General features: G+C 36.7%; 2 protein-coding genes across 2 annotated transcripts; one reads left to right on the top strand and one right to left on the bottom strand.

The window, feature by feature from the left end:
- The first annotated feature begins 940 nt into the window (after positions 1-940).
- mos (v-mos Moloney murine sarcoma viral oncogene homolog) lies at positions 941-2,189 on the top strand. The gene has a single exon (XM_055196190.2). The coding sequence runs from the start codon at positions 1,044-1,046 to the stop codon at positions 2,031-2,033; it is 990 nt and encodes a 329-aa protein (XP_055052165.1). The 5' UTR covers positions 941-1,043; the 3' UTR covers positions 2,034-2,189.
- Positions 2,190-4,608: 2,419 nt separating this feature from the next.
- clptm1 (CLPTM1 regulator of GABA type A receptor forward trafficking) lies at positions 4,609-18,697 on the bottom strand. Its single transcript, XM_073862592.1, has 14 exons — positions 18,542-18,697; positions 13,751-13,881; positions 13,198-13,321; positions 12,908-13,066; positions 10,530-10,647; positions 10,335-10,420; positions 10,130-10,245; positions 9,787-10,036; positions 9,575-9,668; positions 9,302-9,492; positions 9,111-9,206; positions 8,890-9,025; positions 6,126-6,293; positions 4,609-5,731 (listed from the first exon to the last, which is right to left on the bottom strand). Exons 1-14 carry the CDS (start codon positions 18,593-18,595, stop codon positions 5,553-5,555), a joined length of 1,902 nt encoding a protein of 633 aa, XP_073718693.1. The 5' UTR covers positions 18,596-18,697; the 3' UTR covers positions 4,609-5,552.
- Positions 18,698-20,312: the final 1,615 nt, after the last annotated feature.

Below are 20,312 nucleotides of genomic sequence, written 5' to 3'. Positions count from 1 at the left end.
CTAATAAGGACAGTCAGCCTGTATAGAGAGCATCTGAAGATTGAACCCCTACAGGGGAAACGTTTAAAAACAGCCAAATTATGCAAATAGTTAGCTAAATTTCATTGAAGTAGACTACATAATTAACACCTTTAACCTTCAAATGCACGTGGTAGCTTTTCTTAACCGCTGTTTCATTAGGTGTCATCAAAGTACTTTTGTGGTAGCCTACTGTAATGTCACACACAGGTCGGTCTGGGCATTACTTACATTATGTGCAATAATTTACTTTTTACTACCCCTGCTGTTCTGCATATGAGCTGATACAACAATAATAAAACACCAGGCTGACGTTGACCTAATTTATTCTGCAGCATTTACAAATCACGTGACTATCAGGAACGCTCTTCGAATCGAGCAACTACCTGTAAGGGAGTTCTGCAAATGTTAAATAGTTACATTTGTAACGTTTACATTGCATTTATTTATTGAAAATATCACTTTTTGATAGTGTAATAAATGCAATTATAGTATATGATGACATTTTTGCATTTTCACTAAATAAATATTTTTTGCCATCACGTGTTATTTCCTGTCTTTTACTTATTTATTTGTATCATTATTTTGATACATTATTTTTCTATATCAAGATTATGTTTAAAATCTTTATTGTAAAGCTGCTATTTGCAATGATTCGCATATGTAAAAAGCGCATTATATTTTTATTTAATTATAAATAGAATTTCAAATATATATTTCTATCATTTTAATTATTAAGTTTAGTGTAAGTGGATATTCCAAAGCAAAAAAAATTGGGTGGAGGTGGATTTAAATACATCATGTCATACGCTGATCCATCTTTGCAGCGCGGCATTAAGGAACTGTCACGTTTATTTCCAAACCAAAACACCGGGAACCAGTATGGACCATTATACCCTGACGTTTTCCTTCGTTTAGGATTCGTCATATGACACGCATGCAGAAAATGATCACGTGAACTGTGCCACGCTAAGCAAATCCCCATATCGTTAAAGAACGCTCCAAGTCCAGGGTGAACATGAACTATGCCGTCACCAATCCCCATCACCCGTTTATTGCCAAAGGATTTTGGGCTCGAGTTCGGGGCATGCAGCAGCCCACTAACCAAAACAACAAGTGGATGTACCTTGCGCGTTCCCACAAGCACGTTTCATGGTAAAATCGCTCACAGACTGTGGTCCTCCGTGATCAACTGGCGTGAGCTGCAGTCTCTGGAGGCCATCGGCAGCGGTGGATTCGGCATGGTGTTCAAAAGCAGGTACTTTGGAGATACCGTGGCTGTAAAGCAAGTGAGGTGTGTGAAAAACAAACTGGCCTCGAGGCAAAGTTTTTGGGCGGAACTTAACGCCGCGCACCTGCAACACAAAAACATTGTGCGCGTGATTGCGGCCACCACGTGCGCTCCGGCGCATCTAAACATTAAAGACAACATCGGGACGATTATAATGGAGTTCGCGGGCACTAAAAACCTACAACAGATTATATACGGACTCACAGATCTGTTGCCAATGGACACGTGTATTCGGTATTCGACCGACATCGCGCGCGCGCTCCAGCATCTGCACGCACACGGCATAGTCCACCTGGATTTAAAACCCGCCAATGTTTTGGTGTCAGACGAGGGTGTTTGCAAACTTGCAGACTTTGGATGTTCTTTTAAACTGACGAGCAAAAGCGACACAGTGACGCATTTGAGTGAAATCGGAGGGACGTTCACGCATCGCGCGCCTGAGCTGCTGAAAGGTGAAGAGGTTTCTCCGCGCGTGGACGTTTATTCTTTTGGTATCACTATGTGGCAGCTTCTCACCCGAGAGCCGCCGTATGATGGAGACCGACAGTATATACTGTACGCTGTTGTGGCTTATAATCTGCGCCCTGACATCACCAGGGACGTTTTTATACAGTCATCTGTTGGACAGGCATGTCAGAATCTGATCAGCAGGTGTTGGGACGGTGACCCCAAAATCCGACCCACAGCAGATCAGATTATGACTGAACTTTCTTTGATCTTATAAATGTTTATTCTTAATGTATGAAGTGGTTTAATCTAATATGTATTTTTATTGTAAAAGTGACATTTTGTTAGTTTAAATATTGTAAATGTGTTTTTTATTTGTGTAAGACGTTTTAAAATATAAAACGCTTTAATTAAAATGTTTCTTCTGTTCAAAGTTTTTTTTGTGTGTGTGTTTGATTAAGATGGTTTTTGATGATGTATTAAAATACACATGACATTTATGGCTTTTATATCTGTGAATGAACATATGGGTAACACTACAATAAGGTTTAATTTGTTACCTAACACAAACTAACAATGAGCAATACTTCCAGCATTTATTAATCTTAATTTCAACATTTTCTCATACATTTTAAAACGAATGTTATTGTGCATGTAAAATTAACATAAAAAACAATTGCATTGGGAGGAACTATTATTAACAAATATTAACAAATGCTGTAACCACACACTGTTTGTTTTTAGTAAACACAACTATTATTAAAGGGAACCTAATTGAAATGTTACCAAAATATGTATATTCATTATGAAAGTGATGAGTTCATTATTAAGCTCCATTGGTGAAAAGGCCTAGATGCATAATATAGAGAAAATTTAAGTTTGGATGACGCATGAGTCAGGGGCGTAACCACAGCAGGCCTTGAGGGGGGGTGTCCCCCCAATTTAATAATCAGAAAGTTTGATGTTTTTAATATCCATGCATATAGCCCTGAATGTTATGGTCCCTCCAATGTTCAATATGTGGTTACGGCCTTGAGTCAGCACCAATATTTTACCAAAGTGTGTTTTTTCTTAATGAAACATAGTCTGTGATGTATAACTTAATTTGGGCCTAAACAGGCATAAAAGAAAACTGAACTTCACTTTGCCCATTTTATCTTCTTTATATGAACCGTTTTTATAATAATAAGTCCAACCTTATCTCAGTAAAATCTAAACAAAAGCCATCATTCTCTTGTAATGCTATAATCAAATGATATTGCCCTTATAAAATAATAGCTGATCTAAAACTATGCTTAGTTGTAAAATGTTTAAAATTAAAGTGCACCTACTTTATAGCTAAAAACGTTATTTTGTGTATACAACGTGTTTGCGTGGTTTATGGTTAAAGAACACAATTTTCCACATACTGTACATTTTGTAGCTCCAGATTTTCTTCTCTTCCTGAAATGCATTGATTTGAAAAGCTCTATGTCCCTGATTGGCCAGCTAATCTGTACGTTGCGATTGGTCTGAATACCTCTTTTGTCAGTCGGAAATGTGACGCTTCTTGCCATGTTTGAAAGATTCGGTTGCTAACAGGAGTAAACTTACAGGCTGTCAGTCCGAAGCGGGAGGAATTATGATAATGTCGGTACATAACCCCAGGAAGTAAACTGTTGCCTACAATCCGTGTGTTTGTTTGTAGTCCAAGAATTTAGATTTTCGTTGGAAACTATAACTGGCGTCATCATTTACTTTGGGGTATGTACCTTTTGCATATCGTTAAAGGCGGGGTGCATGATTTTTAAAAACACTTTGGAAAAGGGAATCAGGCAGAGTACCAAAACACACTTGTAGCCAATTAGCAGTAAGGGGCGTGTCCACTAACCGACATTGTAGCCTGGGTTATGTATGTGGGGGGGGTCTATCAAAAGAAGGTCCAGATTCTATTGGGGTAGGTGCGTGTTTGTTTAGGTGATTTCAAATGTCAACATTAGCTTTCAGAGATCATGCACCCGGCCTTTAACATGTACTAATACACACACACACACACACACACCAAAGGAAATGTAAAATTGTGAATAGGGGCTCTTTAAACTTTTTTTCAAATACAAACTAAAAAATGGCATAAGTCATTGCACTGGTGACCATCAAAACATTTCAGCAACGCGATTAAACCCAAAGGACCAAATGTGCATTTAAAGTGGCCATGGCATGAAAATCTGACTTTTTCCATGTTTAAGTGCTATGATTGGGTCCCCAGTGCTTCTATGAACCTAGATAATGTGAAAAAGATCAACCCAGTAACTTAGTTTTGATAAACCATTCTCTACAAGCACATGAAAAAATAGTTCGTTGAAATTTGGCTCTCCTTATGATGTCATAAGGAGCTCTTTTTATAATAATACCACCCCTTAATCTGCACTATCCAACCAAAGCACAATTTAGTTTTAATTGCAACAAACCACCATCATTGTGATCAGTGTTTGAATTTCATCAGCTCATTTCCATTTTAAAGGACACACACAAAACGGCACATTTTTGCATACACCTACAAAGTGGCAATTTTAACATGCTATAATAAATTATTTATATGGTGTTTTGAGCTAAAACTTCACATATGTGCTCTGGGGACACCAAAGATCTATTTGACATCTTGAAAAAGTCCTGTGCCATGGCCCCTTTAATACACCATAGCCAAATAATCAACATTTTCCTTTATAAATTTAAGTGGTTTTAGTTCGGAAAACTTTGCAAAATGTATAATAGTCTTTTGATAGATTTTATACTTTTTATGAGCCTTCACACCTTTCAAAAGATTTTTATCCAAATCTAAAACACAAACCTCTTGAGACAAAAATAAAACAATGTCCAAACTGCACTTGAACTTTACTATAAACATGAGTGATCATTTTGAACGTACCAAAATAAAAGCCCAATCAATTTAGAATTACAGCAACAAAAATGGACAAATCGGGCAAACATCTCACCATTTTTGGACTGTGCCATGGGATATGAACCAGCTTTGGAGTGTGAATGTAACGAAACAAGTTCTCAGTAGGACTGGTAATTCAGCTATTGCTAAACAGTTTAACGACAGTATGGTTAAGTTTACAGGCTTGGGATGCTGTACAGTTTAGGACATACAAAAGAAAGAAGCTTAGAAACGAGAAAAACATCATAGTTATTAATAAAATTAATATATAATTATATATTAATACCTACAAGGCTGTTATTTCTTTATTTTTTGTTCAGGTTTGAAACATCAATTCTTTTAAAAACGTGGAAAGTCTCTCTCTCGCACAGGCAGCTTCTGAACAAAACTGGCTTTTTTACACCTTACACAACTGCATCTTGGTACCCCTTCATACATGGAATGAAAAGAAAATAAGTACACATAATGAGGAAGACAGCGAGGCTACGTTTGACCTCTTCTTCCTCATTTTTCGACTTAAAAAAAAAGATCTGTACTGCAATCGTCCTATTCACTCCAGCAATGCGATTTAATTACAGACCACTTAACCCTTCAAATTATTAGTGTTACCAACCCAAAAATATACAATACAGTACATCACATTTCACTTTGACTGCAAAAATATGGGAGTTTGAAAAAAACTGATTTTAGGACATCTACATTAAATATAATTAGTTATTTCCCCTGCGGATCCAACACAGAGGAGGAAAGTTGAACTGAACGTTTTTCTTCAGTCTTTTGCGTAATACCTTTAATCCAGTTCCCTTCCCTGACAAATAAACAAACTCAGCCTTGAAGATGCATTAACACACCTTCACAAGACTAGAGGGTTAAAACAGGTTAATCATTTTTCTTCTCCCCCTCTGATTTATCTGTGATGGCAGCAGTCGTGTCGGCGGCCACCGGCTGGGCCGGGCTGTCCCCATTGCGTTCAACTCCGCTGGTCCCGAACTCATTAACACGATTAGGATCCACTCTGTAAATCCAGCGCTGGTACAGATAGATGAAAAACACCACATCTGTGGAGAAAACAGTACAATCTCTGAATACGTCCGAAACATATTCATACTCCATCATAATTTTTTTGCAAAATGGTGAAGAGATATGAATTTCCGATTTCCAACGATATATAGTGTGTCAAAATTATTTTAGGTTTAGAGTAAGATATTATCAGTTTAATCGTTACGTAAGAACAGTAAAGTGGTTTAAAGCAGAAACACTCATGATCAGTGTTAAGCTATTAGTTCCACACCCTGATTTTATCCAATGGGAACTGATTTAATAAGGAGTAATAAGGAAAAAAACACACTTTATACTGTTTTGAAAAACAGGCACTCATTAATTGTGCACAAAGTCCAAAAACTATATTAATCAAGGAAATAAAGTATGAATAAAAAATGCATAAGCACGTACCATCTCTGAGACAACCTATTCTGTACATCATTGGCATCTTGATGACAAAGGCAAACAAGTCATCTATAAAGGTATTTAGGGCCTTGTAGGTGAGCATCCTCCAGGGAAGATGAGCTACTGACTTCATCTTATAGTTGATGAAGAGCTGTGGCGTCATGGTGATGAAACCTTTAGAAAATACGACACATGAACAGTTAACAGGATGAAAGACCAGCTGGTATTTTACATAGTGATATGTAATTACGGTTTGTCACCGGTTTGTCTCTCATCCACGGTAATTCCATTTGTATTATATCGGCCACACATGCTTTCTCAATATCGGCAATTAAAACTAAACCATCAGCCGACCAAAAGTTGGATTTTTTGTATTAGAGCAATCTCAGCTGGACTACTTAAATGTGAAGTTTGTAATTTCTGTACTACTAGCAAATATAATTGCAAAAATTACTATTATAATTATATACAAGCAACTTTTTGATATTAGGGTGCATGCTTAAATGTTTAAAATTTGTTTTGTAGACAAAAGTATAAATGAGCCAGCATATGACTGTCTTTTATTACAAAATAGGGATGCATAACGATTAATCGCGATTAAGCAGAATAAAAGTTTATGTTTACATCATATATGTGTGTATAATAACTTTGCATAAATAAATGCACACACATGCATGTATATATTTAAGAAATGTTTACGTGTGTGTATATACATTTGTATATTTATGTATAATTTATATTATATATAAATATTTTTTTCTTCAAATTATACATGAATGTGTGCATCTCAATATATACACAATTATTATACACACATATGATGTAAACAAAAACTTTTATTCTGCTATAGATCAACCGCGATCAATCGTTATGCATCCCCATTAGAAAACAATCATTTCGCAGCGCGAATGAGGCGATTAACGCGGCAGACGGGATTCCACCTCATTCGCGCGTCTAGTTTGTGCGAATTGAGCGTCTGCCGTGGTACGCGCGATATGCGTGAATGGTGCTTTTTGCGTTTGACGGGAATTTGTGGCAGACCCCGAGTTGAAAAATTTTAACTTTGGTGGATTTTCGCGCCGCGTTAACCAATCAGGAGCCTGCTTGCTGCTGTGGCGGCAGCCCCGCCAGAGTCACTCATTCAACATGGAGGAACGCTTGATATTGTCCGTGAGCAGTCACCCTGAGCTATACGACACAAGTTCTTATTTCTATAGAGACAGGAATAAAAAGGACCTCGCTTGGAAGAGTGTCAGTGAAGACATTTTGGGCAACCTGGTAAATACACATTTCACGTTTGAGTCACGTGACGTTTATCAACCCGTGGCATTCCTGCCGTTTTGTAAACTATTTTCCCCCTATAGTAAGGTGACCAAATACAAACCGGTAACTCTCTCGATGAATGCACGATCAACATCAGCCATCTTGTAAACAGACAACCGCATAGCACTTGCCCCTCCCACAAGAAGCGGATTTCGCTTCTGACGCGAATGCATTAAAAATGTCCAAGCTGCAAACTAGACGCGATTTTGACGCCTCAAACACGTATGGTGTGAACCCACAGTAAAAAATGGGGGAGAAGGGTAACACTTTGGTGGCCAATTTTAATTTTGTGGCGGACTGAGAAATAAATAAATGTATAGGAATGTACAACGACGCTCTCAACTTGTATGATGTCACAGCAGTAGGCAGCGCAAATATAACGGCACGCCTATAATCCCTCCCACTACGAAGTGTTACTAAACTCGATGGAAAAGCTAACCACGCCAAAGTGAGGTGAACTGACCCGACCCAAACTAAACTAAACCGTGGGGTACTATGCAATGGAAAAGTGCCATTAGAGGAATGTTTGTAACCACAACCGATCAGAAGCCCCATTGACATCAATAGTAGAAAAAAACAATACTATGAAAGTCAATGGGGCTTCTGATGAGTTTGGTTACAAACATTCCTAAAAATATATTTCCTTGTGTTCAGCAAAAAAAAATGTATACAGGTTTGAAACAACATGAAGGCGAGTAAAAATTGACAGAATAAAATCTTTGGGAAAACTAACCCTTTAACTAGGGCTGCACGGTATTGTAGAAAACAAAACGGTGCTAAATGATGCTATGCACAATATGCGCTACGATAATGCTTTAGGGTTAATCAGTTTGAACTGTTAATAATGTACTCTCTTTTTCTCACCAATCTGCATCAACCTAAAACTTTGACTATACATAATTTTGCAGTCATTGCAAACCATTGTGTATTGTATGTGTATTACAACATCCACAATATTGTAAAGTGTAACCGGAAAAGTTTGGTTTTACAACAATTTTGATGTAATGTGATTTTTTTTAAATTCAGCATAATATAAAAGATAAAATTAATAATAAACTAAGTGATGTGTGTTTTGCGTATATATAAAATTGCACACACTACCTTTCAAACAAGTTACTCTGAGAAAACTTTCCTGTTACACTTATTTTGAAATCTATTAAATATTAATGTGTCGAGTCGACAGGCATTCCTGCTCCAGTACACGTGATGCAGTGTTTCCAGCTCTCCTTCTATTTACAGTATGGTGGAAAATCCTTGGAGTGTAAAATGTGAATGTGGAATTCCCCTTTAGAGCATGTGAGCTTTATCTTTATGCATTTCTTGTCACCATTTCTAATTTGGTCTTGGCAAGAGCCCATGAGATTGCATTGCTGATTACTACATTTTGTGTGTTTACCAGCAATGCAATCAGATGCAGCTATTTAAAACATGAAATAAAACTACTTACCAAAGGTTAACAAGAACCCATAAAGCATACTGAGCACCCAAGAGTACCAGCCTTTGTGCTCCACGTATAATAAGCTATAAACTGCATAGCACCCAAAGAGAGGGTACAACAGCCAAGACAGGTACCTAAAAGCCATCTGGGAAAACAAAGAACAATCAATATCATTTAAAAAAGTGAACATTCAGTCAACTGCATGTAAGTGCATAAGAAAGCGTGCTTACATCATCATAGATTTTGGTTGAAGACTCCACATACGTGGACTTGTCTTTGAATACCAATCGTGGGAATATTCCAGCAATCTTGTTCTCTCTGTCGAACTGGAAACCAAAACAATCAAGAGTCAATACCGCGATGCAAAACATTTAAGCGACTGACGTACAGCACGATTCCTGCTGGTGGTAGCGTCTCTCACCCTGACATCCATGACTTTGGTAATCTTCCAGAAGTCGATAAGCAGGCCGATAAACACGCTGACCTGGACGACAAAGTTGGTCTCATTGTCCAATATGTAAAGCAACACCACCAGTGACTGAAACACGCCAAATATGATGGAGCGCACAGACAGACCCTCCAGAGACTGTCGGCTGTTCCAGAACTGAATATCTGCAGAGGAAATGAAATGAGAGAATGAGACACCAGCAGAACCACAGCAAAACATCTATAATGACACTATACAAGCGTTTACCGTTCTTGAAAGCTAAAAACTCAAAAATGCTGTGGACGATGGACACAACGATAGTCACGCCCAAGAGGTAAGGGTTGGTCTCAAGTAGCGCCACCTTTTAGGAAAAAAAAACAACCAATACATGAGGGCTTTTTTTAGGTTTGTAATATCTGGACAGTATTTTATAAAACCTTTCAACTATTTCCTATAAGATATCTAAGTGCAGTGCAAACCTTAACAGAGTCCTGGTCCTCATCTGACTGCTCGTACGTGTCCTCAGCCAGGAAATTCCAGGGCGATCGAGCGTTTTGAGCGGCATACAGCTGCCAGCGCCACAAGGACAGGGGGCAGTACATGATCCGCAGGGGCAGGTTCTCCAGGGTTTCGTTTATGGGATAGTAGTCCTTCTGCAGGTTCCAGTAGTCATTGAAGTAAACGATGGGGTAGTAGTCTCCGCTTACTGCATCAAACTTTACATGCTGGGAGAAGCACAGGACAGCCATGTTAACAAGATGAGATTTTGGGTCAGCTACTTTAAAAAAATATGTGTTATGGTATAGCAGGAACTTACGCTGGTCGAGGGGAGGAGGAACAGAACCTTTGACCCAGGCTGTATGATCATCAACCATGTTGATGGTGAGGTTAGGATGCCAGTGAGATATGATCTCCACCGGACCGTGACTTTCTGCCCGCTGGGAACACACAAGAATCCAAAAACGTTAAAATCAAGTGATTCGAAATATCTCCAATAAGTCCAATTAGTTGGAGGAGCAAAATTCACCTTGATCATTTCTGGGTCAGCTTCCGTCTCGCCCGTCAGAAGGTTCTTCGTCTTGAGAAACTTCCTTCTTTTGTACTTGTTAAGCACTGTTGAAGACGAACATGTGAGAATCTTTAGTATGAAATCATTCGTATCTGCTGAAGTGTGTTTGGAAAACCCAAAATTTGTGTATGACACATAGGAATATATACTCACTTCGAGTGGTGTGTACTGTGGCCAGTCTGCGGTATTGGCCCTTGCGTTTGGGGTCTGGATGGAAGCCACTTTTGGTGAAGTAAATGTGGATGTATATGGAGCCATTCTGTTTCAAGCTCTGAACAAGTAGAAAACATACAGACATTCAATTAAAAGGTTACTGAAAACATGCCAGAAGGTAAACATCAGCAGATAAATATTAGTAGTATTAATTGTTTATTTGGATTTACAATAGTCCCAAAAAATATTTGTCCATTTAAAGGTGCAGTGTGTCATTTTTAGAAGGATCTTTTGACATAAATGCAAAATATTATACAAAACTATAGGATCAGGGGTGTATAAAGACCTTTCATAATGAACCATTATGTTTTTAGTACCTAAGAATGAGATGTTTTTATCTACATACACTGAGGGTCCCCTTACATGGAAGTCGCCATTTTGTGCCGCCATGTTTCATGCATGGTGCATACTGGGTCAATGACGTGTAATGATTGTCGCAAAATATTACTACAGTAAAAACTGTGGCATCTACTATATTTTATTAGGTGAGAATGTTTTAATTTTGATTATCTTTCATTTGTATGTTTTCTGTATTGTTTATCATTTACTCTTTGGTTCAAATTAAAAGGGCTAAACAGAAGAAGTTCTTGAATTTTTAAATGGCATGCAGGTGTCAAGACCACATACCACCACAAACTGTCTGTGTGCATTTATTATTACTCTCATTTTCTGTTTTACATCATACTCATTTTAATCTACTGATTGAAGACTTGTTTACCTTACTGTAGAGTTAAAGGTGCAGTATGTAATTTTTAGAAGGATCTCTTGACAGAAATGCAAAATAATATACAAAACTATATTATCAGTGGTGTATAAAGACCTTTTTATAATCAACTGTTATGTTTTTATTACCTTAGAATGAGACCTTTTTTATCTACATACACAGAGGGTCCCCTTAAGTGGAAGTCGCCATTTTGTGCCGCCATGTATCTACAGAAGCCCTTAACGGACAAACTTTTTTTACTAAGTTGTCTCCGTCAATTACGTGTTTTTCCAGTGGCGGCTACCATGGCTTCTTTATGCGTTTCAAAACGAGGGGTGAGCAGCAATTCACAACCTCACCACTGGATGCCTAAAATTTACACACTGCACCTTTAATAGAATGGGTTTTGATTGGAAGCATTTGACATTATGTGTTGTAATGTAAACAAAATTATTAAAAACCATTAAATTTAACATTAAAAATTGTACAAGTCCAAGATGGCGCCGTTACCAGAAATTAGTTTTTATAGTTTATAAAGTACATTGTAAAAAAAAATCATAGAAATTACAGTGTTACTTGCAGCTGGTTGCCGGTAACTTACCAAAAATTTAAATTTATGTAATTTACTGGCAAGTTAAATACATTTTAAATATTAACAAGTCTTTATCTTTACAGAATAAAACTATACAATAAACGCCTCATGCAAAGCATTCTGGGAACCAGAAATCATCATCAACCTTTTTCTGTTTTTTGCTTCAGATTTTGTTTCCCAGAATGTTTTGCTTGATGCTGTTATTTTAGTTTTACTCTGTAAAGACAAAGACTTGTTAATGTTTAATGTTCATTTAACTTTGAACAAAATGTTGGCAGTAAATAACATACATTTAAATCTACGGCAAGTTAGTGGCAACCCAGCTGCAAGTAACACTTTTATTTCTACTGAATTTTACAGTGTACCAAATTCACATTGATTACCCGCAAAAGACCTTTATTAACCCCTTGGAGCCATGTCAATGATGGATGCACTTTTGGGGGTTTAAAGTCAGAAGTTGATCCCTGATTCCCGTTTTCTACCATTATAAAGCTTGGAAGAGCAAGGACATTTAGTAAAATAACTCCAAATGTGTTCACCTTAAAGATGATGGACATATGTATCTCGGATTGCTTGAGGTTGAGTAAACCATGGGGTAATTTTGATATTTGGCTCACTTTAAATTACAAAAATTATTTAGGGCCACTGTTAAATGGCTACTTTTGTTTGTCTCACATCAATTAACTTTAATATCATACTATAGTGTTTAAAAGAGCACCAGACATTAAAGGGATATTTCACCCAAAAATGAACATTCTGTCATCATTTACTCACTCTCATGTTGTTACAAACCTGTATAAATGTCTTTGTTCTGATGAACACAAAGGAAGATATTTTGAGAAATGTTTGTAACTAAACTGTTTGTGTACAGCATTTACTTCAAAAGTATTATTTTTTCCTAAGGACCCCATTTACTATGGAAGTAAATGGGGTCCATGCACGGTTTGGTCAAACCAAATCAATCTAACATCTGTTTGTTTCAACACAAGTTCACATTATTTCTACAAAGCATTCATGTCCCACCTCAGAAAGTTCCAACTCTTTATAATGTTCATAACAACCGTCCCCCGAATCTCCTGTGGTCCAATCTCCATAAACTAGATCTTGCTGAAACCAGAACAAGGCTTCTGTGTTGTTGAAATCTGTAAATACCTCATTTTCAGAGATATATACATAAAAATCCTGTGAACAGATGAGGATAAAAGAGAAAGACATGTTATCAGTGCTGTTATGAAAACCTTAAGCTCATGTGTACTTAACCAAGTGGTTTCAAATTAAAACCTCAAATAAAAGTCAAGATAACTTCTCATTACCATAAGTGTGTCCTTGGGGAACAGGTTTCGGCTGGGCACACGTGGAGCTCCAGCAGGAGTGTTGGGATCTGGAGTTGATGGACCTCTGCGGAACCAACTGCTTATAGCCCAGATGATAAATATCCTGAAACACAAACATGAGAGCAAATCAGACTTCAGTCTTATGATGCAACACTGTTTGTCTTATAACATCATCTGGTGAAATAGGTATTAGGAAGTCATTAAATCAGACTAGATTAGCCCGCTTTAATATAAACTAATTAAACATGGAGAAATATCACTGAAGAATGACTATAAATCTAAAGATAAACTTTTAATTCTGTTATGTTGCATTAGTACAAATGTGTTAAAATACATGAGCTCTTGTGGGAGAATAAAACTCTTGACATTAATTAAAACTCCCTGAGCAGCATTGGTAGTTAGTTGGTAGTCAGTTACGCTCCCTTCATGGGAACATCTGCTGAGTATTACAGCCCTCGGGGTACCAATACGCATTGTCACAATATCACACACAATTAAAGGATCCCATAGACTGTGCAGATATAGGACTCACCTAAAGAGGACACCTTTGATCACCTGCCAGGCATTGGGCTGCTGTTGTTGTTGCTGCTGCTGTTGTTGGTCCTGAACAGTCGCACCTGTCTGAGCTACCTGACCTGAGGCTGCTGCCCCATTACTGCTCACCTGCACAGATCATTTTAATAATGCATAAAATTAGTCCAAGAATTACTTTAAAAACACAATGTAGTAAATACAAAACCTTGCAATGTTAAATTCAAAGGTACAGATAAAAATCAGATTATTTCTCAAATTATTTCTCATAGACTGTCAATAAAAATAAATGCGGAGTGTATGATTTTTGAAAAACACTTTGGAAAAGGGAGTCAGGCCGACTACCAAAACACACTTGTAGCCAATCAGCAGTGAGGGGCGTGTCTACTAACCAACATCGTTGCGTATGTGTGGGGCGGGTCGATCAAAGAAGGTCCAGATTCTATTGGGGTGGGGTGTGTTTGTTTAGGTGTTTTCAAATATCAACATTGGCTTTCAGAGATCATGCACCCCGCCTTTAAATGGAAAGCAAATGGTAATATTTGCTTATGTCTCACGTGCCTCATATATTTTTCAGAGAAAAAATATCAACAAATGTCACTTGAGTTCAAAAGTCAAATATTAATCAACATTTTAATATGAACGTCTACATATCTAATCAGTTTTACCCTAATCCAGATAATTTAACCTATACAATCTACATAGATCTTATAAATTCATACTCTTAAAGGTGCAATGTGGTACGTTTAGAAGGATATCTTGTATTATATACATAACTATATTATCAGTGATGATACATCACATACAGTTACATAATGAACTGTATTGTTTTTAATACTACATACACCACGGGTCTCCTTACATGAAAGTCACCGTCATGTTTCTACATGTCTTAAAAGACAAACTTCGCCAAAGAGTGCATTTTGTCCCTACGTTGTCTCAGACAAAGAAATGTTTATTATGTGGCAGCTACCATAGCTTCTGATTGCATTTCGAAATTGAGGTTGGTTGCAATTCACACTCTTACCACTAGATGCCGCTAAAACCCACATTACACCTTTAATGCATTTTATTTCGTTTTTAGTTTTAGTGTTATTTCTCCTAAGCAACATGGGGAAACATCTGAGATAGTTTCATTTAAGTATCAACTAAGACACCATCAAATCTTCTGAGCTATGAAAGTCCAAAGTAATAAAATCTTCCTGTGGCTTGAATAAACTGCAAGTTAGTTTGGATAAAATTAGCTGTCAAATACATTAATGTAACTCTAATGTTAATTTAGATGCTTAAACAAAAAAATGTCATGGTCAATTAAGTGCGATAAAAATGGCATTTACAGTATAGTATTACCATATGTATTAGCATAAGGGCACTCAAGCACAGTAGCTCTTCGAGGACTATACTTGTAAATAGTGTGCTTTAGACAAAGTGTCGGACAGATTATCAATAGATAACTGACGTTTTAGGGACAAGATGACCAAATTTTCTTAACATGCATAACTACAATTGAGGAGCTCAGATGCAAAACCCCCTAAAAGTGCATCTGACTTTTTTGGTAAATCAGATCTGATCACACTTGATCTGTCACAATGATTAAGTAATCATCTCATCGTGATTTTTTTGACCTTATAGCGATGATTTCAGATCACCGCAATGATTGCACATCTCTCTAAAAAACACAAGGGGGAGCTGCAGCGCCTGTATTAACAAGACTAAATCAGATTACTTTTAAATATGTGTTGTGTGTATTGATATTTACTGCCAGGTAAACCTTGCAAAAATTGTAATTAAATAATCACAACAATGTGTGAAAATTATTTTACAAACAAAGAAAAAAATGTATGGGAATTAAATGTCAAACCAATAAAAGAGACAATTAATCCCCAAAATAATCAATTATTAGACAATTAACCGTCAGCCAAATTTCATAATCGTGACAGCCCTAATCACACTCTTATGTTTAAGTTTAGTCATTTTACTTTTATGGCAATGAAAAGGTTATTAGTCAGTAACTGAAATGCCTTATTTTCACAAATGTCACTTAAGTCATTTTATTATTTAACAGCTTTTTTTGCTGCAAAACCCTCCAAGTACATTCAAAAATGTCCACTGCAAAAAAAAAAAAAACGACGATATGAATCTGATTAGAAATTATTTTGCTTACAGTCAAGAAAACTAAAGATTAGAGATTAGATAACAGTTCAAATACAACCATATTTTTGCAACGGCTCGTCACCCAGACCAGGGAACGGTGTTTAAACAAACCTAAAGGTATAATAAGCATACCCTAGGCAAGTACACAAGCACAGATTAAAAGTTTAAGCTAATGCCTGTCATTATATTCTTTGCAGTCCTGCTGACAAAACAATGCATTATGAAATGTCATCCAACAAATTTCAGAATGCAAATAAATCGAGCAGCTGGAAGCCATCCCGTCTATTATAACAATGCTGCAGGACTTCAGGCAAACGTTTACATGACTTTATAAGTGGATACTCATGTCATGTAAATGCCCTGTACCTACACGTGGTTGTTATAGTACAGTACGCTTTCCATTGCATCGTACGCCCTGTATAGCTCGATACTTTGGGTCTACTCAATTCCACTGTGTACAGTACCTAGTTGTACCTCATACTTTTTTTAGTACCAACTCGTAACATGTAAACACTTACTAATTGGTCAAAGAGAATAGTCACAACCAGTGTCATTGCTAAATGCATGCTAAATGATGTCATCATGTGTTGTTGTAGTACAGGTTCCCAAACCCTTTTAGCAGAAAAAATGTCCACATGCCGAGAACCAAGAACATCATGCTATCGACATGCTCCATTGCTTGGGTAAAATGAACCAGTAGGAATGCTCAGATCGATCAGCATCGGTCGATTATCTGTACTCGCTAAATTTGCCGATCTCATGAACGATCTTTTTGTTTACTTCTGTCATCATAGGGCTACTGAATCCAGGTGCAATTTGAAACCATATTTACAACCTGTTGCTCATGTGCGACCTGCAAATTTGGATTTCTCTCTCTGCCTTTACAGAGATATCTATATTTTCTATGAGGGCACGCTCCGGTCCTAACATGCAGCATGATGCATCTTCACATCTCCATTAAACACCGTATACAACATATATATATATCAAAGAGCTTGGATATCAGCTTCAAGAATCGGTATCGGCAGATCATGACAACAAGAAACAGGTACTCTGTATCGGCTGCAAAAATCCTGTTCGGAGCATCCCTAATAACCAGTCAGTCATTAGCCGTGGCTTTGTTAGTGTGACATCACATTAACAAGAAAATCAAAAAAGCATGTCTAATAAGACTGCTTTGGTTTCATGGGAAATGTTTTTCATTGTATGGTTGTGTTCACACACACTGCCACACATTTATGTCCACACCTTGTAAAAGTGGATTTTGCATAATATGGGCACTTTAAAGCAGTTATCTAACTATTGGTTTGATAAATCGCATTATTCAGGCTATAGCTGACATGCTGATTCAAATTTGATTCAAATTTGTTTCAAATTGATCAAAAACCTGCCGATATATTGGCGCACCTCCACTATGATTCATTGCCTTTCAAATTTCTGTGTTAGTGTTTTAGATCCACTAACAGCTACATCTTCCGATATAAATAAAACAAACAAGACTAATCAAAACCAAACCAAACAGGCAAATTAAGTTTGTTCAGGAGTCAGTCTCAAAAACAGGAACAACTGACACGAGAGTTTTCTGCATTTCGTGGAAAGCTCGAAAAGCCAAAACAGACGACAAAATACCGACTAACCGTTTTCCTTTTGTTTACATTAGGCCACCTACACATGTTATGGAAAAAACATTTGTGCACATGAGCAATCTTTCATGACTTTTATGACCTGTATAATCAGTAACCAGAGTTATTCATTCATAAAACCAGAGCTAACCTTCCTATCAGAGCTAACTATTCCAGCAGTAGGCCAACCAGAGAATCATCTTAAATCTTTTTGAGATTAAATCCATGCAAAACCTAACAAAGTACCAGAACCAGCTAATAAAATGTTCATGTTCACATCCACATGACAGGCTGAAATTAAACTGTATGAAGCCAGAAAAGTACAGATCATCCTTGTCTTAAACCACTTATCCAAATACCTTAAAGAGCTGACAGCACGAACCTGATATAATCGCTACAAACGCATTCCCAAATCTATAGCAGGACACATACCGTCGTTTCTCCATAGACCCTTAACATATCGGACTGCACAATATTCAACCATCTTTAAACTGCTTTGACATGTGAAGCTAACAGGAGAGCTAGGCAGCTAACGTTACGTAGCCAGATTGCTAACACCAGTCAACTTAAAAGTATAGAGATGGTTATATATTTGATTAGCCATTAACAATATGGGTGTTTCTCTAAATCTAACGAGCTGTCTATTAAGAGGTCGTTTAAGAGACGTTCGACCGCGATAATGACCAAAAATGCTGTTAAGATAACCAGCTAATGACTATGAAATAAAGCCTACGGTGTTAAATTGTTAACGGGTTCATCTGGTTTTGCTGAATGAAAATGAAGTGTCCTGGTTACAGTGACACGACATTAACCGACAGACCCTTCGTGACTCAGCCAGCATTTCTCCCCCATCGCATGCCGAATTAAAGGGGTCGCTGATTCAGACCGGCAATCTGGTTTTCCGCTTTTAAATAGACACGAAAAACGCATCTACGCGCTTGACCGCGTTGAATATGCTATGGTCGTCCGTTGACACGTTAATTTAATGGCTAGTCTACATTTTTGACCGTTCTTACCTCTCCGTTGCTTACGGAGGATTGCTGTGTCGCTTGAGTCTCCTGCGCCGCCATCTTAACTGTCTCTATCGCACACTGTAAAGCGGTGGTATGTAATCTGCAATATCGCGAGATTTCATCAACACATCTGAGAATACCGTTTAACTGATGGCGATGTTGTAAACACACACGTTGCTAAATCATACTTCAAATGTATTTGCCATACAAACTATTAAAGACTATAAAAAGCAATAATAAAAGTAATTAAAACATGAAAATATATGAAAATTACTTACAAATATATGCTGCATATTTAACAAGTCTAAATTCGTTTTTTTAGTTACATTTTTGATCAGATTTATATATATATATATATATATATATATATATATATATATATATATAGATAGATATATAGATATATATATAGATATATATAAATATATATAGATATATATAGATATATCCGGTTCACTACAGAACCAATGCCATGCCTTTAATATACTGTTACATTTGTAAATGTACATGCAAATAGTAAACAATATAAGCGCTAAGTAAGTGTTATGGCATTGTATAACCACTAGATGTAGCCAAACTACAAGAAATTGATATGTTTCTAAATATATCAAGTGCCAGGTCTTATATTAAAATACTTTTAAAAAAAATTAAAGTTCTGAAAACAGCACCCCAGTTTAAGGTTTTTTAAAAAGAGCTTGACATGTATAGAGAGGTTCTGAAAATTATGAGATGCGATAAGGGCAAGAAATTTTGTGATTTGTTTAATAAGTGTGATTGTGTTTAATCCCCAACATTGTTTGTGGTTGCATTAATATATATTTTATTTTGACTTTATTTGAATTAATGTCTTGGTGGTTTATTTCCATTTTATAGTATGAATAATAGAAATCTCTCAGTCTGTAAGGACTTACAGTTGTGTTTATGTGTTTATGATATCTTGTTTTGTCAAGATGCTTGAAATGCACGCACACACGCGTACGCACGCACGCACGCACACACGCACACACACGCACACACACACACACACACACATATATATGGGTATTTCTCAGATTAAGGGCCAAATTGGGTTGCTGCAATTTTGAAAATTAAAATTACAAATTTGACTAATTGGTATACATCAAATTATCAGTCCATAAGTCAGGATCGACGTAATGAGCTTGGTTGATACCATAAGATAAGGAAATTTATGATTTTTTGCCATTTTCTTAACTATGTCAAGTAAATGTGTCTTTACCATCACATTATCAAATATATGTATAAAATAAAACTTAAATGATATAAATCAGTGCTTTTAAAACATTTTGTGGTTTCATTTGTAATCTAATTTATCTTGAACTTAATGAAATTTTTACTTGCAAGATGAATTATAGTCATTTACGTATCTAAATTTCTGATTCATTAATCTACCCTAGCTTGGAATCTAAGCTTATTTTAAGTGAATGCCATATATCAAAACTTTTTAATACATTGTCAGAAATGTATAATTGTAGGATGCTTTTGTTATTTATACATAATTTTTTTTGCAAAATTATGTATTGTGCTGGTAATGACTGTGCTGGTAATGACATTTTTGTCAAAAAACTAGCCCTATTGCTAAGATGATGACTTAGAAAGTGTAGCTAGCTTTTGACATATAATGTACACCATTTTAACTTTTAGGGGCAGTTTCCCAGACAGGGATTAGCTTAAGCCAGGACTAGACCTGATTTTAATTGGGAAATATAGTTTTAACAAACATGCCTTACTAAAAACATTACTTATGTGCATTTTG

This window comes from Misgurnus anguillicaudatus, chromosome 24, assembly GCF_027580225.2.
Source record: "Misgurnus anguillicaudatus chromosome 24, ASM2758022v2, whole genome shotgun sequence".
Classification (NCBI taxonomy): Eukaryota; Metazoa; Chordata; class Actinopteri; order Cypriniformes; family Cobitidae; genus Misgurnus; species Misgurnus anguillicaudatus.
This window is presented reverse-complemented; position numbering and strand designations above follow the sequence as displayed.